At 40.5% G+C, this 26,489-nt stretch overlaps 2 protein-coding genes across 2 annotated transcripts; both read right to left on the minus strand.

The window, feature by feature from the left end:
- Positions 1-7,930: 7,930 nt before the first annotated feature.
- Positions 7,931-17,218, minus strand: rab38a (RAB38a, member RAS oncogene family). The gene is made up of 3 exons (XM_061281837.1): positions 16,914-17,218; positions 14,344-14,624; positions 7,931-13,020 (listed from the first exon to the last, which is right to left on the minus strand). Exons 1-3 carry the CDS (start codon positions 17,113-17,115, stop codon positions 12,865-12,867), a joined length of 639 nt encoding a protein of 212 aa, XP_061137821.1. The 5' UTR covers positions 17,116-17,218; the 3' UTR covers positions 7,931-12,864.
- Positions 17,219-18,676: 1,458 nt separating this feature from the next.
- ctsc (cathepsin C) lies at positions 18,677-24,405 on the minus strand. The gene is made up of 8 exons (XM_061281169.1): positions 23,858-24,405; positions 23,165-23,310; positions 22,629-22,783; positions 21,751-21,906; positions 21,549-21,667; positions 20,809-20,940; positions 20,353-20,585; positions 18,677-20,254 (listed from the first exon to the last, which is right to left on the minus strand). Exons 1-8 carry the CDS (start codon positions 24,015-24,017, stop codon positions 19,988-19,990), a joined length of 1,368 nt encoding a protein of 455 aa, XP_061137153.1. The 5' UTR covers positions 24,018-24,405; the 3' UTR covers positions 18,677-19,987.
- Positions 24,406-26,489: the final 2,084 nt, after the last annotated feature.

A 26,489-nucleotide genomic window follows, 5' to 3' on the forward strand; every position in this document is an offset into this window, starting at 1 on the left:
AGCAGACGTGTGTAGTGAGGCTCCAAAGGCATGTGAGGGTCCCACTCGTCCCTTAATGATATTCTCTTTCCTCCTTCACCCTAATCCACATCTCCTCAACATTAACACTTAAAAAAAAAAAAAGGGAGGCTGCTCAAACTCTGGCACCTCACAGTATTCCAAAGTCCACCATCTGACTACCAGTGCTGTCTTTTACAGAAAAGACAGCGTCGCTGAACACACAAGCTGTGTCTCCACAATCTATTTGCAATGGGCGAAAAGGACGAAAGAGTGGATTTTAACGCAAATGTTTTGGAGGCCATACATCTGGGGGCCAGATCTGGCTCACCACCTAATTTCTTAAGGGAAAAATCAAATCAAAGATCAAACTGCATCCTTGAATTAATTAGGTTCAACCTTCCTAAAAGTACTTCTTTCTTACTGATATATGTATCAACAAAGAAACATTCAGCCGCCCTATCTACATTCTGCTAAATGAGGATAGATACATAAGTGCAGCTCAGGTGGATTTATATGTTTGCAACTTCTTCCAGCATTCTCTCTCTAATTGGTACAGATCATTGCTACACTTGTTTAAATGTATTGGAAATGAAACATAACTCACCAACAATGTCTGCACTTCTTCCTCTGCACTGAATGGGTGTGCTGTGCCGACGCCCCTTGCCTACCACTACACCTGTTCTCATTAGTCTAGTTAGTGCGGATTAATGGGAGTGTTGTGAACTAACTCTTATGTTGGAACTCCATCTTGTGCCAAATAAACTTAAATGTTGAAAGTGAAAGGTGATGACTTTTTTTAAGCTTCTCTGCCTATGGCAACACAACTAGAAATCAAGTGTATGCATGTGTGCGTGTGTGCGTGTGCGTGTGTTTGAGATTGAGAAAGACCTTTAGAGTTGCGGAAGAACATAAAAGATAAAGATGGTACAGATGGTAAAGGTGACCCAAATAAAGCTTCAATTCAATGTGCCATTGTTTACAGAAATATTAACCCAATCTCATGTTAATGCTCTTTAACCAGGAAAATGAGCAAATTACATAACAAAACAAATGTAATTTTGGAGCTGCAAATGAAAAGATGCCAATTAACAAAGAATAGTATTAAATCAATTCATAAATTTAATTCAACTAATAACCTTTATTTTGGCATGTGAATAAGAGGATTTCTCTTGGATTCCTGCTTGGCTTATTACGTGAGCCAGTTTTCATCTTTCTTACCATGCATTGTGGAATGGGGTTGGCATAATTTGGTCATTTTCACAATATCATCATGACAACATGGTCACTGGGCTACATGTATCATTAAACCAGGACAGGCACTTCCAGAGGCCTTACTTGCACAAAATATAATTGTCTTCATTTCTTCAGCGTGTTCTTGAACGTGCATGTTGTGCATGTAAAGCTGGCGCCAGACTGTTACTCAATGGAAGAGATTTAGATGTTTTCAGTGATGCGGGTCACATTCCTTGAACTTGCATGTGATCATACGGCCATAATCTCCTCCCTGTGCTTCTCATGGTTAATCTTTACAATTTCTTTCGAGATAGCTGCCTTCAGCATTAGATGGGGACTAAATTGATACTTTTAGACTAGATGAGCTATCGGGAATTTATTTTGGTGTTCTGTGGCTTTTTAAGTGTTTTTGTTTGTTTTTTTTGGTTTCTGGGAATTAGTCTTTGAAAAATATAAATGCCTGAGAGGGCTAAACAGCCTAAGTGTTTTGATTCCTAATCTGTTATGCTGAGCGTAATGCCCTGTGTGTATGCATGTATTACCTATGCAAAAGGAAAGTATGGTGAGTTACAGTATATTCTACACACATTAGTCTCACACACATTATTTTTATCATCACATTTATAATAACAATATGCCTTTTTTTAAATCCACTTTTTATCTCAAGGCTTTTCTTTGCTGGTTGGCTAGGGGAAATCAAATTTCTACTGTGTCGTGCTATAAAGTTGGTGAATATCGTTCTGTTCTAAAAAGGATCGAAAAGCAGACGACACTGGCAGGTGTGGTTGATGGTTTGTTTGGTTTGCTTTTAGTCCCTCCCCTCTCCCAAGAAAAAAAAAAACACAGTATCAAAACTATTGATACAGACTCACAAGGACAGAGGCAGACAACACCAGTGGAGCGAAAGAGAGATGTAAGATTCTGGGACAGCCGAGTGAGCTCTTGCAGAAAAGACGACATCCTCTGTTGCCATGACAACTGCCTCCATGCACGCATTCGCTGGGTCTCATGCTCCATTCACTAATGCCCCCCCACCCCTCACACACATGCACAAAATAGAGAGACGTGCTGAAACTCCCACACTGCCTGGCGACTTACCTCTCATCCAGCCACCCACCTTCTCTTGTTCTTTCCACAGTCCCTCGTCTTTTGATTCATGTTTATTTGACGCAGTTATGTGACATGTTCCCATACAAAGCATTTACATATACAGTATGCTATCAGTGTTAAAATCTAAAATATTCCTCCTTTTCTGTCTAGATTTGGCCAAGCATGCACATTTTACTTGTGCATGTAATGAAATCAAACTCACAGATGCCCGGTGGGAATTAATTGGCTTTAAAGATATAACAAATAGCGCAAGGTCACATGGATATGCAAATTGCATTCACACACCCTTGTGTACACATCTGCGGTTGGCACACAAGGGAATGATGCCATGTAGCCTTTAGCCTACCAAGCCAGAGAGTCAGCAAACTTTATGTGAACACAGCATACACACAAAAACAAACACACACACACAGCCATGACCCAAAAGACTCACAGCTAAGGGCCAAAGCAAGCCATAGTTTTCCATTTGTGCTCCTAAATTGTGAGATAACGCAATTCCAATGACATAAAATGAGCAAGATGTTATACCAGAGGACATTTTGGAGCAGTAACACGATCGGGAAAACAGCATTAGACAGCAGAAGCATAAATATTACTGTACGTACTGATTCATATTGTCCCTGAACAGCACCAATGTGGTGATGATGTTGCTGTCCAAGGTGCTGATCGCACAACTATCAGGGATGCTAAGCAGTGTTCATCAAAGGGCGCTCTGTGAACTCCTTGTGGTCCCTGAAAAACCTAGAGTGGTCTATATATTGTAATTATTGTATTCATTTCCCTTTTAAATGGAAATTTTACTGATGCAAGGGCTGCCTCACAACTTCAGGGTTCAGTTCAAAGAGAAGACAAACTATCATGCGATGACATCAAATTAGGTAACTGGCTCAGTTTCTTCCATTAAAATGACAAGAAATACTTGCAATTTATGAGTTATTGATTCTTCTTTCCCTTTTGGGTTTAACCCTTGTCAGCAGTCACCACGGCAAATCATCCTCTTCCATCTGTTCTCTTTCTGTCCTCTGCATCTTCTGCTCTAAGTTCAGCTATCTGCTAGTTTTCCCTCACCACAGCCATAAATCTTTTCTTTAGTCTTCTTGGCACCATTTGCACTTCCCAGCATCCTTTGAAATATATGTATATTCTTTTCATGTCTAAACTACATAACTCCAATTCTGGCCTCCCTTTCTGTCTCCTTGTACATTTTAGACTGCATTGTACTATGTTTTCCATTTCTCTTTAGATCTTGAAATGGTCTAATCCCATCTCACCTCTTTGAGCTCCTCCACCTCTTTGTACCAGCCTCAAGTCAGAGGACCAGACGCTACTTTTTCTGTCCGCCTATAAGATACATGTAACACCTTCCAACCTGTCTCCCTTATCAGTGCTGCTGTATCAAGCCAATTATCTGCCAGTGGCTCGGCATAATCCAGAGCTTTTCTCAGCTCCTTCTTAAAGTCCCCACAACATTGCGTCTTTCTTGACACCCACCATTCGATCTCTAGCTCTACCTTTCCTATCTTGCTATTTCTCACTTCCAGTCATCTTGCACACGACCATCTGATTCTGTCTGGCTGTGCTCTTCCTTGTCAACACTCGACAGTTTGCAATCTTTCCCAGGCCTGCCTCCATATGTCATCCTGCATTTCCCCTCTCTTTTGGAAAGAAATCTTCACGAAAGTCATTTCTTTCCCTTTTGCAAAATACATTAGCATTTGTCCTGGTGAATTCCTTTCCTTAACGCAGTGCTTCTCAAATAGTGGGGCGCGCCCCCCTTGGGGGGCGCGGTGCTATTCCTGGGGGGGCGCGTGTGACCCTGGGGAACAGGCTTTTTTTTTGGCAGTACTAGAATAAAGTGTAATTGCGCGTTTACTACAGCAGGGGGCAGTGGCGCTCTCATTGTTACTTCTGTCACGTTTATGACAGTGCAACATTTTACGACTTACAAGACAAGTTAGGATAGTCACGGTGGGGAGGGGGGGCGCGATTAGTTTTCTTCTTGCTAGGGGGGGGCGTAACAGAAAATAATTGAGACGCACTGGGTTAAATAAAGGTTAACCTAAAAAAAAAAAAAAAAAAAAAAAAAGTGAACCCTGAACTTTGAACCCGCGGTGACCCCGCGGTGACCCCGTGGTGACCCCATGAACCCGCGTTGACCCCGCGGTGACCCCGTGGTGACCCCTGGGTGACCTTTGAACCCTGAACTTTCAACTCTAGTTAAAAATCGAAAATGTGCACATGACCCCGTGAACTTTGAACCGACCTTTGACCCCTGGGTGAACTTTGAACCGTAAACTTTGACCTTTGACCCCTAGCTAATTACGTTTTTTTTTTTTTTTTTTAAACCGGCATAGCAGAACGATCCATGGTCTTCAGATGCCGCGCTGTCGCCATCTCCTGGTCAGTTAGTGAAATGCTTTTGCTGATGTTTTTTTTTCTCTCAATTAAAACAAATCAATTAGCCAGTTGGTTTTCTTTATTTAATATCTATTATCAGACAAAACCAAATTGTGAATCAGTCACCTAGGCTATAGCAGAACAAACAATCCATGGTCTTCAGATGCCACGCTGTCGCCATCTCCTGGTCAGCTAGTGAAATGCTTTTGCTGTTTTTTTTCCCTCTCAATTAAAACAAATCAATCAGCCAGTTGGTTTTCTTTATTTAATCTCTGATATCAGACAAAACCAAATTGTGAATCAGTCACCTAGGCCAGTGCTTCTCAAATAGTGGGGCGCGCCCCCTTGGGGGCGCGGTGCTATTCCTGGGGGGGCGCGTGTGACCCTGGGGAACAGGCTTTTTTTTGGCAGTACTAGAATAAAGTGTAATTGCGCGTTTACTACAGCAGGGGGCAGTGGCGCTCTCATTGTTACTTCTGTCACGTTTGCGACAGTGCAACATTTTACGACTTACAAGACAAGTTAGGATAGTCACGGTGGGGGGGGGGGGGGGGGGGCGCGAATAGTTTTCTTCTTGCTAGGGGGGGGCGTAACAGAAAATAATTGAGAAGCACTGCCTTAACGGCAAACCAAGTATTTATTTCACTGCACTGTATGTATTTTATTACATAACATTCCGTTGCAACAGGCTGTTCATTTCATCGATGTTCACAAGAATCATATATATATATATATATATATATATATATATATATATATATATATACCGTATTTTCCGCCCTATAAGGCGCACCTAAAAACCTAAAATTTTCTCAAAAACCAACAGTGCGCCTTATAGTCCGGTGCGCCTTATATATGGACCAAATTCCTAAATTCAAACTGGCCCGAAGTATTGTGTCATGAAATCAATCATAAGTGGCCCGCTGAAGACTATGAATCATTATTTTATGATTATAAAGTAATTTGTTTCATCTGAAGTTGAAATAAAAAAGATAAAATGGAGAATGATTTGATTTGGATTAAAAATCTGACATGATGCATTAATGGTGCGCCTTATAGTCCGGTGCGCCTTATATAAGGATAAAGTTTTAAAATGGGCCATTCATTGAAGGTGCGCCTTATAGTCCGGTGCGCCTTATAGGCCGGAAAATACGGTATATATATATATATATATATATATATATATATATATATATATAGTGAAATTGGTGCATTGTTTAAAATATACATGAAAATGTATATTTATTTAATAAATCATGAATTTATTGTTCAAATTTAACCTAACCTGCCTTTCACCTAGTCAACTCCAGCTCAGTCACAACCTTGATTGGGAAAAGCGTTATAGAAAATGAAAAGGTAGATAGATGAGGACACACAAGTTGGTAAAACTGTTTGACACAAATTTGTTGAGTAATTCATCTCATACTTACCGGCCACCGTACCCCAGAGTATTTAAAAACACCTGATATGCACGCAAATAAAACAGACAAATCCTCACACACCAATCGATCAAAGTTGGAGGAGGTGTAGCTATTTTCATTCAAGCAGAAGATCCCTGGACTCCGACGATTGATTCTCATTTAGTGTGTGTTTAATTCGCAGCCAGAATACGCCCGCCACAGCCGCCACTTCCCACTGACTTTATCGACCACATCATTCGCCTTCTGAGCTCACTGAGTGTATTTTCTCTTTGGCACTTCCGCACTGCACGCCTCATAGCATTTTATAGGTAACAGCTATGAGATGAACATCCTATACCTCCTATTTTATTAATTGTTTTACCCTATTTGAATCAGTGACTACTAGTGGAAATACCATTGCAGTATAGGACTTGAAAATAATATTTTCACTTGTTTTGAACCCTGGTGATAAATGTCTTTCAATAATGTAACTGTGTTTCAAAGGATCTTAAAAACAGCCTGCGTGTGGAAGACTTCACGTAAGCATGACATCACATGTTGCTTAAGGAGTCTTGTGATTCCATGTTACGATGCCTGTATTCTGTCTGTCTGTTGAGTCTTGTTGCTCAGGAGACCAGATGAGAAGAGAGAAATGAGTCGGTGAAATATTCGGACAATGTACATGTATCTGTGTGTGTGCACAAAGAAGAAGGTTTGTATTTTACATAATACTGAAGAAAATTCCAATCACAGCTCAAATGAAAGCCACTCCCTCTTGCTTTTCTGCACTCTTACGTTGCCTCCACCAGGCACTTGGTTAAAGGTTAGAATTTCGATTAGAAATACTTTGTGGGTTCAGCCTTTTTCGGGTCAGCTTATCTCACCTGTTTATGTGGTGAAATCCCATCCTATGTTAGCCCACATGGTCTTACATGGGTTTCTGATTAGGTCTTAGGTGGTTTTCAAAATTTGATGTCTGAACTACCTATGCCCCCCTGTGTATTTGCCGATATGGGCTTTAACTGGGAATCTGAATAGTCCCTGTTTGGGTTTTTGTATACAACCAATGTAGGCCCAGTTTGGGTTTGCCTATTTAGGGTTTTGGTGGTTTAGGTGTAGTCACGTGTTAGGGCACCAGCAATGCCATCTGATAGAAATCTGGAGCAGACAAGTGTAACGCATTATAATTTCAAAGCTAATCCAATTTGAAACATACTTGAATTAAACAAGGGTGCATGAAAAAAAAGGTGAAAAATAACTAAAGGCGCACGCAAAAGGCGAGCATGTACAGAAGGTTAGACAGACCGACAAAAGGATCCTGTAAGGAGTCCACAAAACAAACAATGTAAAAGAGTCACATGTACTTACAGTGGCAAGAGGAAGAAGAAGAAAACTAAATCCATAAGCACATGCAATGTCCAAGAGTCATCACTGAACTGAACTGGAAAATAAAAAGGCACATGGAACCCAGGAAACACACATTCACCCCACTTGAGGCACAACTGGACGTGTTGGCTGGGATAATTCTAACGTTTTGCAGAAGAGCTGTAAAGCATTAAAATTTCAAAATTTACCATATTCTAACATAACTTTCATAAATGACAGTAAATAGTAATCTCCCCAACCATTTACCACATTGCTTGTCATCATACTTATTTTTACCATGCTTTGTAATTTATAGCTATGGCGTTAGCCATACAAAACAATATTTGCATGTTTTTTTTAGATCCAATTGCTTGAATGATGATCAAATGAATACTAAAATCTACTAAAAATAAACAGACAATCAGGCAGATACGAAAGTTGTTTATTCTCGTGAAGAAATGGACACATCTTTGGTTCTATCATCTGTTGGTATGACATAGGGGTTTGTGTCAATATTGTATTCATTCATCAAATAATTACAAATATTACGAATTATGGACATTGCAAATAGAATATATATTTCACACACAATCCCCTCCGAGCACCGGCTGGAGCTCCGCTGGAAGCCCCATGATCCGGTAAAAATGCTTAGCCGCGTCCCTGGAAGCCTCCCCGGGCGTAAAAAGTTAGGCGGAGAGCCACCAGGAGCACCGGCTGGAGCTCTGCTGGAAGCTCCATGATCCGGTAAAAATGCTTAGCCGCGGCCCTGGAAACTATATATATATATATATATATATATATATTAGGGGTGTAAATCGCGGGTTTTGTGACAATACAATATCATATCGATACAAAGAAGCACGATACGAAATTTGCCGATATCTTAAAGCCTGCTGTGATTCATTCATGATACATCGCGATATAGTGCTCTTCGATCGATTTTTTTTTTTTTAAATAAAAAATATAGAACAATATCCTGATTTATAAAAATTCATACGCAAAATCAACAAGGTACTCCAAACTCTTTATTTAGGAAATTACAAGAGTATTGTAGTATACAAAGTGCTTATTTTAACACTGAACTTTGATGTCGTGTTTTTTCTTTAAATGTGCGGCGAGATTTGTGCTCCCTGAATATTTGATCACCGCATGGCAGGATTTACAAACTGCACGTGTCTTTTCCGTTGAGCCATCTTTTCTTTGGAATCCAAAGTGCTTCCAAACGAATGACTTGAACCCTAAAGGGGAGCAAATTTCCTCGTCTTTTTGGACACTAGCCATAGCACCAGCCCAGGAGCCGCGTACTAGTTGTCGACTCCCCTTTCACGTGCCTGCTCTGCTCACAACACAACAACGCCGCACACTGCTCCCGGAAAGAGGAAGCAAGCAACAATGAACTGGATTTCAAAATAAAGTCGTGTCTAATGTCCGAGGTCAAACACGGCGATATAAATCGATGTTTACGTTTAGCATCGATGCCAATAAATCGTAGAGCATTATATCGATTAATCGATGTGTATTGATGAATCGTTACACCCCTAATATATATATATACATCGTTTTGGCCCGAATATTTTTTGCATTGGAATAAGACACAAGATAAAGTGGGAGTCGTCTTACATTCGGGTCTAGACATTATACCCATTCACAACGCTAGATGGCACCAGATATCTTTAAAGTGAATGCTGAACTAGCGGTAGCACGAAGAAGAAAAAAAAATAGTGGGAAGAAAGGAAAGAGTATAGTAAGAAAATAAAAGAAGAGATATCAGAAAATACAGAAACATAGCGACAATCTGGAGAAAAGTGGGTCGAAGATTAAACCAGTTTGCATTATTTTATTGCAATGTTTTTCCATATTCAGATTTGTTTCAAGACGACAGTTAGTTAGACTTCACGTTGATGGTTAATGCAGTTATTGCAATTTTGTTGTTTTATCACAGTAGATTGGTTTATTTACATTTCAAAAACCAGAAGCCATTCATTTACAAATGTGATTGGACTTTAGTTTACATATTTAAATGTTCAGATATTAGGATGTGATAGACAGTTTTTGCATGATTTGAATGAGGCAAAATAAATAAATAGTTATAATCATTTGTTTCAGATGTACTATAATTATTTTCTGTATAAAAATTAAATTTGGTGTTCATAAAGTCTCTTTTCAAACTTGAATCTTGAAAAAGAGGGGGTCGTCTCATAACCAGGGTTGTCTTATATTTGGGCGATATGGTATATATGTACGGGTATATATGTACACACATAAATACATATATGTACATATGTATACAGTAATCCCTCGTTTATCACGGATAATTGGTTCCAAAACCACCCCGGAATAAGGGAAATCTGCGAAGTAGGGTCACCCTCTCATCTGTACATTTGTTTGTGTCAATAAATGTAGTATATGAAACCATTTAAGTGCATATGTTATTATTAGAACATTAAATAATAGTTTCAAACAAGTACATAATATAATAATAGTATAAATAACATACAGAAAAGATTGCACAAATATTGAAAATATAAATCTTATATGTATGTGGGTGTGTAACATATGTCGATGTAACGTTCTGTTGTTAACCTTAGTTAAAAAGGGACCTCTAGTGGTCACATGTTACCATAGCAGTGCTATGCGCATTTTGTAGATGTACCGTATTTTCTGGACTGTAAGGCGCACCTAAAAACCTCAAATTTTCTTAAAAGCCGACAATGCGCCTTAAAGTCAGGTGCGCCTTATAGATGGACCAAATTCCGGTCAAAATTTAAACTGGCCCAAAGCATTGCGTCATAAAGTCAATCATAAGTGGCCCGCTGAAGACTATGAATCATGAATCAAAAAGACTATGGATCATTATTTTGTGATTATAAAGTAATTTGTTGCGTCTGAAGTTGAAATAAAAAAGATAAAATGGAGAATGATTTGATTTGGATTAAAAATCTGACATGATGCAACCTGGCCTGTTTACTGCAGTCACAAACACCAATATTACCCTTCTTATTCATACAACAATAACAACAATAAAACAAACTTCCATCCATCCATTTTCTGTACCGCTTAGTCCCCACGGGGGTCGCGGGCGTGCTGGAGCCTATCCCAGCCGTCATCGGGCAGTAGGCGGGGGACACCCTGAACCGGTTGCCAGCCAATCGCAGGGCACACAGAGACAAACAACCATACGCACTCGCACTCACACCTAGGGACAATTTGGAGTGCTCAATTGGCCTACCAAGCATGTTTTTGGGTTGTGGGAGGAAACCGGAGTGCCCGGAGAAAACCCACACGGGCCCGGGGAGAACATGCAAACTCCAGACAGGGAGGGCCGGAGGTGGAATCGACCCGCACCCTCCTAATTCATTAAACTTTCAAAAAATGTTTTGTTATTATTTTAATCTTTAACTTTTAAAGTTTACTCATCTATCTGACAGTTTTGTTTTGTACTTATTAAAGTAAGCTTTACATGTTTATTTTTTGTGTTGTGTGATATTAACATTATTGATATATTGTTATTGTTTTCACTATTTCAAGTTATTATATTGTGATTGCATTAATGGTGCGCCTTATAGTCCGGTGCGCCTTATATATGGACAAAGTTTTAAAATGGGCCATTTATGTATTGAAGGTGCACCTAATAGTCCGGAAAATACGGTATATGTCAATGTAGCTAAGGTATACATACTGTAAATATGATTTTAGGACTCTTTCATTTTCACAACAACTTTTTATAACAAGGTACAATACTGTAAATATGTTTTCAGAAGTATTTTATTATAACAACCTCTTTTATGACAAAGTAGAACACTGCAAATATGTTTTTAGAACTCTTATAACAACTTCCGCAATGCAGTGAAGCCGCAATAAACAAACCGCGAAGTAGTGAGGAATCACTGTGCATGTATATATATATATATATTAATTACGATTAATGAATTAAAGCATTAAAACATGTACGCATTTATTTGCATTCCAAACAATGGAACCTATGCCCGATTTCTCTGTAGACCAATTATATATTGTGTTGCACGGTAATGGGGGAAATGGTAAGATTGGTATTTTATTTTTAGTCTGTTTTCACTTGCTCTGTTTTGATCTCACATTCTGTCATTTTTGCTACAAAGTAAACCAAACTAAAAAATGAAACTTCAATTAGAAATGTGAATTATTTTTATTATCCATGCTTTGCCATTGATGTGGCCCCTACGTAGGCATGTCGCATAGCGGGGCGTATCTCGTCTTCTATTCAGATCTTTGGCTAGTACCACCTCAATAATTGCAAAGCATGTTGTAGCGAGTGCAGAAACCACCAAAGCGTAAAATACATTTGTTGTGCTAATTTTTAAAACAGTTGTTATTAAATTTTGGAAGTATATTCAAATCTATTCAGAGTATACAAATATCATGTTTTCATATCCTCTAAGCGCATCTATATTTAAAGTACTTAGTAATCATGAAAATTACAATCCTCTAACGTAACGTCTAAGACCGTTTATTAATAAAGAACTTAGTAATCATGAGAATTACAGTCCTCTAACGTATCCGCCCATCACAATTGATTTTCATGGGCAGTGCAGTTACGTTAGGACTGTGCATGAATGGATGACGACTCCGTTTGAGATGCTAACGGTCTGTTAAAAACAGATTTGACTAAGAATAAATCGAATCATATTGTCACGTGTACTCGTGTCAGAGGAATGTTTGAATGGTGGCAACGCTTGTGATGTATGTACATATTAGATGGCAGCATACTTACGTCATGTGAAGCCCGATATCATCGAGAGGAACACCCACAAGTGCCTGTGTGTGGTAATGTTTCGCCTTACAAACGAGCAAGAAATGTGCCTGTTAGGCAAGCAGCTCTTCCGGGTAGTGTATGAAAGTCTGTCATGACTTTGCTGTTGGCTTCTTTGTATCATTGCAAAGGCAATAAGGAACACACTCTGTAGTCAGAAAGGAGACCGAAAATGAAACAATCGAGTGAAGGAAACCAAAGTGTGGGCGAGAGACTGAGATGCAAAGGTCATGAGGAGTGACAGCCAACATGGATTGAAGATCTGAACCTTTAGCAGAGATATTCTCTCATTTGTTGCACTCGCTCTGAGCATGCGTTCATTGAGTAACTGCGTTTCCATGGTTACAGAAGTGCTAAAGATGCGAGTGACCTTGTCTTTGACAGGCACGCGCAGGCTCGTCTATTGTTCTTCCGCAACCTTTTCTTTCACCCGCTCATTCCCCTGCTAAAGCGAGCTGTCAGAGGGGAAAAAAAAACATTGTCCCTAAAAATCACCAAGCTCAGCCTTTGCAACACGGACCAACTTTGCATGGAATGACATACACAAGGACGCCTACGCGTCACGAGCCATTACTGCGATCTGAAGCAGGAGGAGCATGTCCCGCCTTTGTCCGTCTCTAAGTGGGGGGTGATGGTGTCGTGGACTTCCGATTGGAGCATGTCGTTCTCACTGGAAATGATATGTTTCACCAAGCAGTTTGCCGCCTCGTCAATGTTGATGTTTTCCTAACCATGGAGATAGAAAAAGGGAGAAGGAACAAAATATTGATGCAAAATAAATGATTTTTTCCCTTCACTTGGCAGTATATTTTGATTTGACTGGACTTGTCTCCATGCCAACAATACACAGCTGTCATGGACTTTTCAACTGTGGCTTAGCTCAGGGGGTAGAAAGCACAGCCCCCCCCCCCCCCCCCACACACACACACACCTTTTTGGTGGCCCTGATAAGAGCCTCTAATGTGTGTGAATGAGTGCACAAAGGGGTTGTACAAAGATACAGTCAGAGAGAGCCATTTGTTGTATAATTAAATTTCACCCTAATTCAATCCAATGATTATTTAGCTTTTTAAAAATATTTATTCCCCCCCCCCCCCACTCCCAAGAAAAACTAATAAAAATGTTTTAAATCACAAAAAACAATGTTGCTCCTCCAAATAAAATTATTTTTCCCCTCTATTGTTCTTGATTTTCTTCACATTTGTTGGCCTATTCAAGGTTCCTTTGAGTCATTTTGCACCACGATGATTATAGACAAACTAGACAAAGTGTTATCATGCTTCACTTAAAGGGCTTTTTTTCTGAACACAACAAAAACTGGATACATTTGTGTTATAGCCGTTGCACTGGATCTCATTAGATTGCGCAGGTGTGCCAAGTGCTGTAGGGGGTGGGTGTCAAAGTGTGTGTGTGTCTTCGTGCACGTCTTGTTCTATTTGCCTCCCTTCCCACCTGGCCGTGACATTCCTGCAGCACATCACTCATGACATGCGGGAACTTTGCGGTTGTGTCATTGTGTCGGTTCAGGTCGCATAAGCCGCACAAGTCAATTTTTGTCTAGAGTCTTACTGAGATATTTGAAGAGAAGACATATAAAACACATACCGTATTTTCCGGACTATAAGGCGCACCTAAAAACCTAACATTTTCTCAAAAGCCAACAGTGCGCCTTATAGTCCACTGCGCCTTATATATGGACCGAATTCCAAAATTTAAACTGGCCCAAAGCATTGTGTCATGAAATCAATCACAAGTGGCCCACTGAAGACTATGAATCATGAATCAAAAAGACTATGGAACATTATTTTGTGATTATAAAGTAATTTGTTGCGTCTGAAGTTGAAATAAAAAACATAAAATGGAGAATGATTTGATTTGGATTAAAAATCTGACATGATGCATTAATGGTGCGCCTTTAGTCCAGTGCGCCTTATATAAGGACAAAGTTTTAAAATGGGCCATTCATTGAAAGTGCGCCTTATAGTTCGGAAAATACGGTAGTGTCTAAATAAAAGGTGTGTTCACAATACTTGAGTGTTTGTGTTTTACCTTAGCAGATGTTTCGAACCATCCCACAAATCCATTCTCCTGGCAGAACTGCTCCATCTTTATTCCATTATTGGTGACTACGTCCCTGCCCTGGTCACATTTGTTAGCCAGGAGCACCGTGGCCACATGCTTTCCATTGGCTAGTGTCACTTTGGAGTCCAAGTCTTCCTTCCATTTGGTGACTGCCTCGAAGGAGGCGGGCCTTGTCACGTCGAACACAATGAAGGCACCCATTGCCTCGCGGTAATATACGCGGGTCATGTTGCCAAATCTCTCTTGACCTATAAATAACAGTCACACAGACGGAATTTTGCAGTCTCATATCAATTGAAATTTTGACCAGATATGTAAAAACTAATTACAACAATTACCACCGATACTGAGAAAAAGGAAAACATGTCGTGCCATAAGTGGCAAGAACCTCCGGTCGACTAATTCTCGAGCAGCTCTTTTCACCTTTTAGATTCATATCCATCCCAACTAGAATATGCATATAAGGTTACATAATGCCGACACAAGATGTGGATTTGCATGACACGACTGCTACTCATTGCTCCAGGGACAAAGCCAGGATTTTTTTCAGTGTGGTGGCCAGGGTGACACAACACGTCAGTGAGTGATGGCCATATACAAATGTGCAATGTGTCCTTGAAACCACCTCTGTAACTGAGAAGTCGCTGTTTATCATAGCAGCCATGGTCAGGATTTTATAGACTAAAACACGTACATATACAGTACCTAGCCCAACACACTTATCCTAAAAACAGGAACAAGTTTTGCTTAGTATTTCATTTTCTACTTTTATCTCACTGATTCACTAGTTAACAGCCAATCAGAGAGTGATGTATTGTCATCAATGGCTGACGCAGTTTTGCATACTGTAATCGATGGCTCATTCATTCAAATCATATCTAAAAAGCAAAATCATTAAAACAATTGACTTATGTAGAAAACTGTGGAAACGTGAACAACCCAGTTAGCTGTATTCTCATTAGTCAAGCATTTGCCTCACTGAGTCCATGTCTTTAATGTGGAATGTACTTAACACAGTGTGTCGCACACACTCAACCATGGTTGTGATGCTACAACTACCACTATCAAGTGAATTTATTCATAAAAATATTTTCTAGATATGCAAAGACACAAAGGAACTATTTACAACTGGTAAAATTGGTTACAAAATGTAACTATAATGATTCAACGTATAATGAATCGTCAATATTGGATTTGTGAGCGTTTCGCTTTTTTGAGCTCACGTAAACACTGATTTAACGATTGTTCTTACTCCAGATTGCTCTTTTTCTGGTTCTAAATGTGGAGGTGTCATTTTGTTGCTGCTCAGTATGGGGGTGGATCTTTTTGATGGGGATACAACACCGCAGGGACAGAAAGTTGGGATGTAGCAATTCTTTAAAATAAACAATTACATATAATTGCTGCACAGATTGGTTTCAACATTTTTATTAAACTAAAATTGAAGAAAATGAAGGCGCTCTTGCATTTTTCTATTTGGATCTGGATGTAAAAATGTGAACACCTATGTTCTAAAAGATGATTCCGCCCAAGCGAGGGACCTTATCACAGCAACATTCCCACTTGTTCTTACTCAACTAATTGCATAACCTGATAAAAGGCTTGGCAGAACATTTACAGTTCTTTGTAAGAGGGCCACAATAAACACTCTTGCTATAAACGGGCTGGGCCTCAAATCTGGCTCACATGAGGCAGAGACACATGACCGCTTGTGCTTATTGGAGAAAGTGCAACAGAGTACTGTGAGCAGCAAGTCAACTTCAGCCGATACTCACATGAGATGGGCCTGCTAGCGGAACTTTTGGTTCTGCTCTCTCAGCCACAAACCATCCTTCATTATCTGAACAACTAAATTCAACATTTGTTAAGAACTAAGGACTTCACTAGTCAATTGTTTGTGTTGTTGTAGTTGTAGGGAGAGTTGCTGCATAAAAGAGGTCAAAGCAAGATTAAAACAAGAAAATTAAAAGATTGAAATCAATTATTAAGGCTGACAAACGCTGTTTCACAGTTTCGTTTCACTGATGTTAGTTTTATTGGGAGAACTGCCAAGAATTGTTGATTTTCCACAGTGAAGATGCCATTTATGTGTGAAACAACTGTAAACATGCAAGGTGACAGTCACATGTTAACCCCCCCACCCCCACACTCACACACACACACTCCCTTGGGCATCACATGTGCAGCATGCGTCCGGATACTGTAATGTCATTTGCAAATACTGTACCGCTGTACCATTATCAAGGATACACCTTGTGCCCCAATTCCCATTTCTAAGTAGACTGCTTATGGATTAACATAGATTTAATTTGAAATAAAATTAAAAATAAAATTCCCCCATCACGCTTTTTATATTATCTACTTTCTGTAGACATACATCTTATCGCAATGTGCAAATCAATTTATTTTAAAGCACTTGATCAGCTGTGACATTGCTACAGTACATAAGCCATATTATTATTTCTAACAGCACTAACAGTTGCCCCCGTCCCCAGAGAGAGTGTGTTTAAAAGTAGCTCCAATTGAAAAAGTGGTACCTGCAATGTCCCAGAGTTGGAGGCGCACAGTCTCCTGGTCCAAGTTGAGCACTTTGAGGGCAAAGTCCACGCCGATGGTGGCTCTGTAGTTTGGGCTGAAATTGTGGTGCACATAGCGCTTGATGATGCTGGTTTTGCCCACACCCAGGTCTCCAATGACCAGGATTTTGTAGAGGTGTTCTTTGGCGTGGTTGTTCTGCATGGCGGGCAAAAAGGGTGAGGGCCGAGCATGAATCCACTCGAGTGGAAGCGGCCGCGGGACGAAGAACTGAGCCGGAGAGTCCGGGAGTGAGCTTGTGAGAAAAGGGGAGGTGAACTTGGAATGATCAACTGTGTGTGTGTGTGGGGGGGGGGGGGGGGGGGGTACTAGACCTTGTGACTGATCCGGAGGCGGCCTGCAGAACAGAAAAGTCAGGCAAAATTATTAGATACATGCTTAATAAATTAAAATTAAAAAACTAAAAAAAAATAATAATAAACATTTTATAAACCCAAAGCAATTGGCACAACCTATGCTATCAGAACACGCAGGTGATCATATACACATAGAAATGATGAAGTTTAAAAACGTTGTTATTGTACTGATATTTCAATCATCTGTACTTGAACATTTTTTTGACAACTTTTACTTCCACACTAATGTCAATCGAAACTGAGCATGCTTTTGCAAAAACACTTGCATATTGACACTGTTTCTTTTCTTAACCCGCCCCCCCAACTTAACACGCAAGTTATTTTGATTTGTTTGAAAGCATGAAATAATCACAAGTTTAGAGTGGGTAAAAACCTGGTCAGCTTTAAGGTCAGAAGAAGCCACAAAAAGATGTACCGTATTTTTCGGACTAAAAGTCGCTCCGGAATATAGGTCGCATTAGCCATAAAATGCACAATAACGTGAAAAAAAAAACATATATAAGTCGCTCCGGGGCATTTTGGGGGAAATTTATTCGACAAAATCCAACACCAAGAACAGACATGAACGAGCAACACCAGGCTAAACGATAGGTAAGCTAACGTGACATAAACACAAACGAAGAGCTGAGGTTTTCAAAAAACTATTACATAAATAACACGTTTATAAAACCATCTGTGTCACTCCAATTCATTAAATCCATCGATCGTCCTTTATGTTAACAATGAGTGCGCGCTTGCACTTCAAAATATTCCACAGGCCCATATAACGATATATAAATTAGATATCAAATAACTATCATATAGGCGGCTCGGTGGAGCACTGGGTAGCACGTCCGCCTCACAGTTAGGAGGGTTCGGGTTCAATTCCACCTCCGGCCCTCCCTGTGTGGAGTTTGCATGTTCTCCCCGGGCCCGCGTGGGTTTTCTCCGGGCACTCCGGTTTCCTCCCACATCCCAAAAACATGCTTGGTAGGCCGATGGAGCACTCCAAATTGTCCCTAGGTGTGAGTGCGAGTGCGTATGGTTGTGTCTCTGTGTGCCCTGCGATTGGCTGGCAACCGGTTCAGGGTATCCCCCGCCTACTGCCCGATGACGGCTGGGATGGGCTCCAGCACGCCTGCGACCCCCGTGGGGACTAAGCGGTACAGAAAATGGATGGATAGCTATTATATGAGCAATAATATTATCAAACCATCTGTGTCACTCCAAATCATTAAATCCATTGATCAAATTCATCGTCCTTTGTCAACAACGCCGCGCGTGCGCCAAGACGTCAGCCTCGTCGTTATTCCACAGATCTACTATATAACTATATTGTAGTGTTAACAAAGTTCAAGGAAAGACTCGGGTTTGGTAAACGGCTCTTTATTTAACAAAACAAGAGTTCAACGAGCCAACAACTACTGAACTGTAACGATAAAAACATATACAAGTTGCTACACGAAATAAAATATATCAAATAACTATAACATAAATAGTTAACGGCCACACGGCCCCAAGCACCGGCGTCGACTTCCAGGCGTGTGGCGGCGTGGACTTCCATCCCCGCAGGTGGCACTTTCAGCCACGGAGGTGGAAGAGAGCTCCATAGCATCGGACCAGGCGTGCATAAAAGCCATGTCCGAGCCCCATCCACCGTCCCTGGACGGCCACCCGGCCGACTTCCATCCACGGAGGTTAAAGAGAGCTCCGTAGTGTAGGACCGGGCGTGCGTAAAAGTCATAATAGTTTTCAAATCTTCTGTGTCACTCCAAATCATTAAACCCTTCAAACTCTTTGTCCTCCGTGTCACTTACAAACAAAGCCGCTAATGATGCCGGTAGTATGTGGGGCCCTTCGTCGTCTCGTGATCAAGCTTCGTCCTTTTTATAAACAACCGCCGCGCCACGCCGCGCTGGTGACGTCACTTGAAATTCAAATTATAGTAATCCCTTGCTACATTGCGGTTTCACTTTTTTTTTTGAAACTTTTTGAAAAAATTCACATAAATCGCTCCTCAGTATAAGTCGCCCCCTCACCCAAACTATGAAAAGAAACGCGACTTATAGTCCGAAAATTACGGTAATGTAACTCTTACCAAAGTGTGTGAGTGGGCTGCTTCAAAGTGTTCCTGTAATTTCTTAACAGCAGTTTGCTTGTTCACATCATCACATCAAAGCATTGCGCATATTTTTTTCACAGACTTTTTCTTTCAATTATGGTCTCCCTTTACTAGTTTTAAAAGCACATGAACAGTAAATGTTTTCAAAATGATACATTAACAAAAGAACATGTATTGGGTTTCCCTGAGACAAACAAGACCCTGACAGGCAGAATATACAAACTAATTTCATCTGACCAATCTTTTTACACAGTTACAGCTTCAAATCCGGTGGGTACAACCCACACTAAAAATCGTCAATCACTGAGGAGAAATCAATTGGTTTTTAAAAACATCACATGTAATTTTAAAATCATAACCCACTTGTGAAGGTGCTTTTTGCAAGTGGACCTGAAACCGAAACTAATCAGCATACTTGCGATTTCCATTTTAGAATACTGTTAAGTCATTAAAGTGTCAACCCACGCATGCAGTAAAAAACAATGTGTGGGTTTGAAAATGCAGCTCGAATGAGAGCTCCCTTACAGCGCATCCTAAAAAAATAATTAAAAGAAGGCCTCTAGAGTTTGGGTATAGGCTTGGCTGCAACTGCGATGCTTTCAATGGAACACTCATCACTTCCCCGGCGGATTCGGAAGTAGCCACCATCTCCCCAGCTGGTGCCCCAGCTATTCTTAACAAGCCAGTACTTCTGGCCAGTCATGTGACAGCGGCCGTAGCCAACCAGAAGCACGGCGTGGTTGGTCAGCTCAAAAGGGTTGAAAGAGTCGGATATGCCCGTGTGGTGGTAGATGCCGTCCTTGTAATGCATGAAGTCTGGGTACACCTGCAAAGGAAGAGTTCATAGACCGTATTTGACCATTCCATATTCTCTGGTGCTCAATTAAAGAATGTTATAGTTGATCGAATACCAATAGTTTATACCTCAAAGGACACCGCCATAGGGCCGTTCTGGACCAGTTCCAGCATCATGGCAGCCTCACTGCAGCCACCATAAAATCCTCCCACATAGCTGTACTCCGCTACGTAGGTGCGGCCGCAGTTTTGAGGGAGGCCGCACGGAGTGTTCTTTCCAACATATGGAAAACAAGATTCATCCACAATACCAAAGTCCTGGACGTACTTTCCCAACAGATATGGAAATCCACCATCACAACCTAGAATCAGGGAGAAAGAGTTGAAATCACAATTAGGTCAAAAATTTTACATTTAATAATAGCTGTCCAATACAAAACTGGAACACCGCCTACCAAAGCAATCCCAAACTAAATCACTTCATTTGTTAGTGTCAACAACACTGCAATTTGCCAATAGTGAACATATTGCTCCAGTGGTCCTCGGTCATGCTGTTTTTCAATCGGCTTGTGAAAATTCCCATACCTTGGGAAAATTCGGAGCAGGAGACCACTTGTTGGGGGCTGAGTACGGGTGCCTCACTGTTGTTGGTTAGGATTCGGATGCGAGCCTCTAACATCCCCATGGAGGCGAAGGAATAGCAGCTACCGCATGAAGCTAGAAAAAAGGGGAAATGTAAAAGTATAAAACCAGTGCCCGTGCTCGCTGTTCATAAGAAAATAGTTGGCAGGAAGAAAAAATAAAAATCGATCCAAGAAATCTCTGCAGTGACTCGTAGTGCCAAAAACAGGATGTTCAGAAACATTCAGGTTCCTTTGAGAATCGAAGCAAAGCGTCAATGGGTCTCCACCTGACTGTACAGGCTTGAGCGCCGCAGTGTAACAGCAGCTTAAAGGGCTTCTAGTCAAACACTCCAGCCCTCTCCAGATCCTAAAGCACAGCCCTGCAGAGTTGCTCTCAGACACTCCAACTACTCAGCACGCTTAATCCTTCCACTCACACAACAGGCTGTGCGGAAACACAAGAGAGCGACCAGACGAGTCAGGCCTGCCAGGAGGGATGCAAGCAAGCTGCCGCTCAGTGTCTGCTGCTCGCCATGCTGCGCACGTCAATGTGTAAGATTTCATCCTGCATCGGTCAAACGTATCTTCTCCTCGTTCATTTTTCCCAAAAATTCCTTTTTTTTTTTTTCATTCTTCAAAGATGAATAATGTATATGCTTAGACTCCCACCCTGAGTAAGAAACAAGAGAAAGTGAATGTCACCTTGGTTTCGCACAGGGCTGACAAAGTTCACGCCATCGACGTTCCTCCAGTCCCAGTGCTTTGGCAGAGCTGCTGCCAGCTTGACTACTTGGGCTGTTACGGGTGTCGGGCGCACATGGCTGAAGCATGGCAGAAAAAAATACATATAGTGTAAATACAGGGTGTCTGCAAAGTTTCAAAGTACATCATTTTAAAAACGTACACAGGAATGCGGGAGGCGGGTCCTCCTGCTCTGTAGTGCAGCTCCTGCAGCGAGTACATCTCATATTCTGGGTAGGAGACAGCCTTCCAAGATTTCTGGGCCGAGTTAATGAACTCAATGACGCCGTGGTTCGGTGTAAAAGGCCTGTTGAGGAGCCTGAGGTGATGAAACAACTGTCAGGACCTGTACTGCTGCAAGCACTCGGCTCTCATGTGAAACAAAGTAGCAGCCGGTCGGTCATCTGAGGCTTGATCATATCTTAAATTGAAAGCAGAGTTTTGATATAGCAGCAAATAACTCTTATGCACTTCTGACAAAAAGAAAAGTACTTTTGATGTACTACACAACAATAAACAGCATGGTGAGGCATGGGAGAGAGGATTATATGAAATCTTTGCAGATCTGCCGCACAGTCGCCGAAGGAAATATTACATTAATCATGCAGAGGGCTGCATCACCAGGCTGCGTGGAAGACTTCAAATGTACTTGAACAATGAGCGTAAACATTTACTGACATTTGGTAAGGAATAAAGCTTCCTCTGATTCTCGTGATCTGCGTCTTACAATACAGTGACCATTTGTGTATCGTTGACTAATGTGGTGTAGGATATAAATTCTGAAAATTGTCATGAGTCAAAGGAGGAACCGAACTACTTCTAAGAAAAAAAAATCTCTTTGAATAATACTGCAGTTAATTACTGTACATTGAGCTGAAGGATTCAGATTCTCAAGATGGTTGTCTCTTGTGGTAAAGCCGCATTTATAAAAAAAAAGTATTAAAAATAATGGATACAGAATTTGTATTGCATATCACTGTATTGCGAGTTAGTGGTCATAATGTTGACGCAGGTTGACACAGGTTTAGTTCGGTAAAGTACCTGGAGCTCAAGACTGGTTTATTGTAAACCTGTGCTGCTACTGGTTTCATTTTCTTCCCAACAAAACAGCCCCAGTTGTTGCCCAGGACATCATGCACCCATCCTGGTAGCGTATGGTCACAATAGCTGGTCACCTTCGGGCCTTCTTCAGTGTACTAAAAAAAATAAAGAGAAGAAAACGTTTGTGATTTCCCCGAGGCAGATTTGGGAGAGATTGATAAGAGCAAAATGTCTTAAAATGTCCAAAAGAAAGAAATAGCAGATGAGGATGTTACAGAATCACATGGGTTTTGAAGCCCAAAGGGACACACTGCTTCCTCTACACATGCATCATGTGTCATGTGAGAGAAAGCAGAAACACTAAGATGTTGTCAACTTGCTGAATGATGAGGACCAACTTATTTCATGAACAGAATATTGGATGAAGACAAGGTTCAACCTTGTTGAACCTGGACATTTGGCTCGACCCCATCAACATAAACTCGACAACACAATAAGAAAACATTCAAATACAATAACACAAATGCTACTTTTACCTTGAAGAATGCAAACCATTTGTAGCCATTGATGACGACTTCAAAACCCTGGTTGTAGATTAGGGTGAAGAAGCCGCTGTTTCCCAGCTCGTCTTTGGCCACAGACAGCTTCTCAAGGGTCACTGTCACCATGCTCTCACCTGTGCCTGAAAAGGGGGAGAAGTGTCAAATGGCTAGCCTGACTTCCGTTATGGTATTCATCCATCTATTTTGGAAAGTTAGTCTATTATGAAATCTATCAATGCACAAGGTTGGAAACTTCAAGATTTTTTTTCTCATCTTTCATCTGAGAATTTAGTCATCCTAAGTTTCTTTGTAAAATATTACCATTTTCATTCTAATATTTTCAGAATATAGTTTACACATGCATATATACGTGCACATACTTTTTTGTGAGGCTCCTTCACACTTTTTGCACAGTATGCAACTATTTGTAATGTTTATGGAGGATGGGGCTGGTTGCATTTGCCTGCCTCTGCCGCTGTAAATGTATTTTTTCTTGCTTCTCAAAGAAAGAATATGAAACCTGACATGGGCAAGACTGCGATCTAAAGTATGGCAACACTTGATGATGCCATACAGGCATATTTAAAGCACAATATACCAGGAAACAAGTAAAATATGAACAAATAGTTCTAACTCCGATGTGCTGTCAAGACTTTGGGCCTAATTTTAAGAACCTTTGTAGTTTACCTTCAGCGGAGCAGTTGATGGTCTTGTCGTGCCCCCCACGGGAAACCTGGAACACCCATGTCCCCAACAGGTCCTCGTAGGTGCAGTTGGCCGGGGTGTCCCCCCAACACACCCCAGAACAAACCGCAAACACACACGCCAAGACGCCACTCAGCTTCATCTTGACAAGGTGACACTGACACGCATGCAAAGTTGAGCAAGTTAACTTCTCTTTCCTGTTTCTTTTGCAGCGCGACCTAATTTTAGCAAAGCAAAACTTTTTTTTACAAAAACAAAGATAGTTGGTCAAGATGATAATTTGTTTGAGTGCGCGGAAGTAGCTAGCAACGAGCCACCAAATGTGTCATTCAACAAGAGTTTATCGTCCATCGCCTAATAACGAATATTTAAAAGTTTATAGTTTATATAGCTTATAGTTTGTCGGGTCTTTTTCATTATTTCATTTTTTAGCGCCGCGAGCTATGTTGCAGCAACTACAGCTGTTGCGAGTAAGGAAGTGATTATCTTGCTTCTAAAATGTTCTTTGTTTCTGTCGCCCTTTGGTTTCGATTTCGCCGTCATGTGACCATCACCACTGCGCAAGCGTACATCTGCTTAACGGGAATGACTTTAACAACGGTTTCCCCTACATTACAAAAACGTCATGCATGGTATCTTAAAGACTCTAGATAAATTATATGTGTGAATGTAAACTGTTTATTCTTTTTGTAATTTTAGTTCTCTCCATCAATCAATGGTGCAGATATACTTACTCATATTTACAAACAATGGGTTGGGTGTAGATTTAATGTGATGTGTAACCATAAGGGAGTAATAGTTGTCTATTGTGATTTGGTTAAGGGGGAAAAAGCTTCGGTAAGCAGGCGAGCAGCAAATTACCCTATTGATTTATGCTAAAAGCTGATTAGGTCAGACACAAGAGACACGTTTCCCCAGTGCTGAAGTGCAATATCTTAGAGATTAGCGTGCCTATTGAAGAATGCAAGCATTTTTTTAATTTTTTTATTTATTTTTTACCACAGTCGTAACCATGTGCTCGAATAGGGAGACTCATCTGCTTTACACAACATCTCTTTTACTTTGCACTGTGGAGGAGACTTCTGTAAATTCGGATTCGGTCAGTAAACTAATAGACTTGCGTGCACATTAATTGTGTACATAGTGTTATTGTAAAAACAAAAAGCGAGAGCACAACTTTATTTTTCCTCCTTCCCTCACTCACGTTTTGCTCCCGTCAAAGGGCTTATATGTCACTCCTCTGCAGTCTGCACACACTTACTGCTTTTTGATTAAATTCTTGCATCAGTGCACCTTCCCTATATGTGTTGCGTTTGATGTCGCACAGGCATCCTCAATCTGTCTAGTTCCTAACTTTGTAACGCTTTCCAAAGAGGCTGGGGTACCTCACCTATAAAACAACAAATCATCCCTGTATGCATGCTGGCATTGCATATTTACATGAAAATAAAGCGTGAATGAAAGGGTATTTCACGCCAGGTAGATGTAAAGTGAATTCATATAATTCTTTCAAAATACATTTTACAGTACATGTTTAAAGATAATTTCTGAAAGCAGCGACCTTTATAGTACTGGATCATGGAGACCTGCTTAACAAACTTATATTAACAACATTTTAAAACATAACTCAAATAACAGTAATAAAATATGTATACACAATATTAAAATGTCTATTTTATTTTGAAATTAACAAATTCATCAATCACACGTATTTAAAAATATTATTTTAGCTAAATGAATAAATCATGAATAACATTTTATTTTAAAAGAAGAACATTTCCTGGAACCATATATTATTGTTTCCAATAAAAAATGCTTCTCAATTAAAGGTTGGCCCGCATCTTATAGGAGGTACAGTATTGTGATATATCACAATATATTGAGGCCAGTTGCATTATCGTTTGCAGTGAAATTTAATTTGTAAAATAGTGACATCATCCATTCAATAATCAATTGGTCTGTTCATCCTGCTTGATTCCTACTTGACAGGCTGATGCTAACAGTAAAGAGAGTGTTACTGTTTACTTGTATGTCCACCGAAATCTGCTAGCACTGCAATGGTGAACAGTGATTTCATTTCATGAACACGTGGGAGCAGCCACTTCACCCTTGTGTTGCATTCTCATTTAGATGAAGTGCTTTCACAATCACTTATCTCCAACCAGACCCATACGCCTACGCACTAGAGAATACTGTTTGGCCATATTTCTTTGTGCAAAGGGTACCTCTCTCTCACTGTTTATGACGCTACCATGACGCAGTTTCTACATGAGTCACTGAATCCACAAATTGACATCATTAACCATCCAGCTTTAGACATGTTGCGTTCAAGGTTTTAAGTTAAAACTTTTAACGCATCTTTAGCAGTTGTGGATCAGTAACTGCGCAAACAGAAACAGCACTCGAAGAGTCAATGAAATCACATATTAAAATTGATTAGAAACTAAAATGCTATACCATCAAATCAATAAACTCTGCCTCTCGACACACACAATCACATAGCTGAGGACTAATGAATTAAGTACCGACTCAGTTATACTTAGAGCATCAGTGTAGCTGATGTGCCTGTTTTGCATTGGAGGAATATTTTAGACAAGTGCTTTGACTCTACGTG

Source organism: Syngnathus typhle, linkage group LG6 (assembly GCF_033458585.1).
Source record: "Syngnathus typhle isolate RoL2023-S1 ecotype Sweden linkage group LG6, RoL_Styp_1.0, whole genome shotgun sequence".
In the NCBI taxonomy this organism is placed as follows: Eukaryota; Metazoa; Chordata; class Actinopteri; order Syngnathiformes; family Syngnathidae; genus Syngnathus; species Syngnathus typhle.

Excerpts from the sequence above, each read along its gene's own strand:
- rab38a (XM_061281837.1), bottom strand. The coding sequence starts at position 17,115 with ATGCAGAACAACCACGCCAAAGAACACCTCTACAAAATCCTGGTCATT. Across the intron at positions 14,625-16,913 it reads CCAACTCTGGGACATTGCAG|GTCAAGAGAGATTTGGCAAC; the intron begins GTACCACTTTTT and ends TGTTATTTATAG. Across the intron at positions 13,021-14,343 it reads GGTTCGAAACATCTGCTAAG|GAAAACATCAACATTGACGA; the intron begins GTAAAACACAAA and ends CTCCATGGTTAG.
- ctsc (XM_061281169.1), bottom strand. The coding sequence starts at position 24,017 with ATGAAGCTGAGTGGCGTCTTGGCGTGTGTGTTTGCGGTTTGTTCTGGG. Across the intron at positions 21,668-21,750 it reads CCCGCCTCCCGCATTCCTGT|CCATGTGCGCCCGACACCCG; the intron begins GTACGTTTTTAA and ends GCCATGCTTCAG. Across the intron at positions 20,255-20,352 it reads CTATGGCGGTGTCCTTTGAG|GTGTACCCAGACTTCATGCA; the intron begins GTATAAACTATT and ends CTTCCTTTGCAG.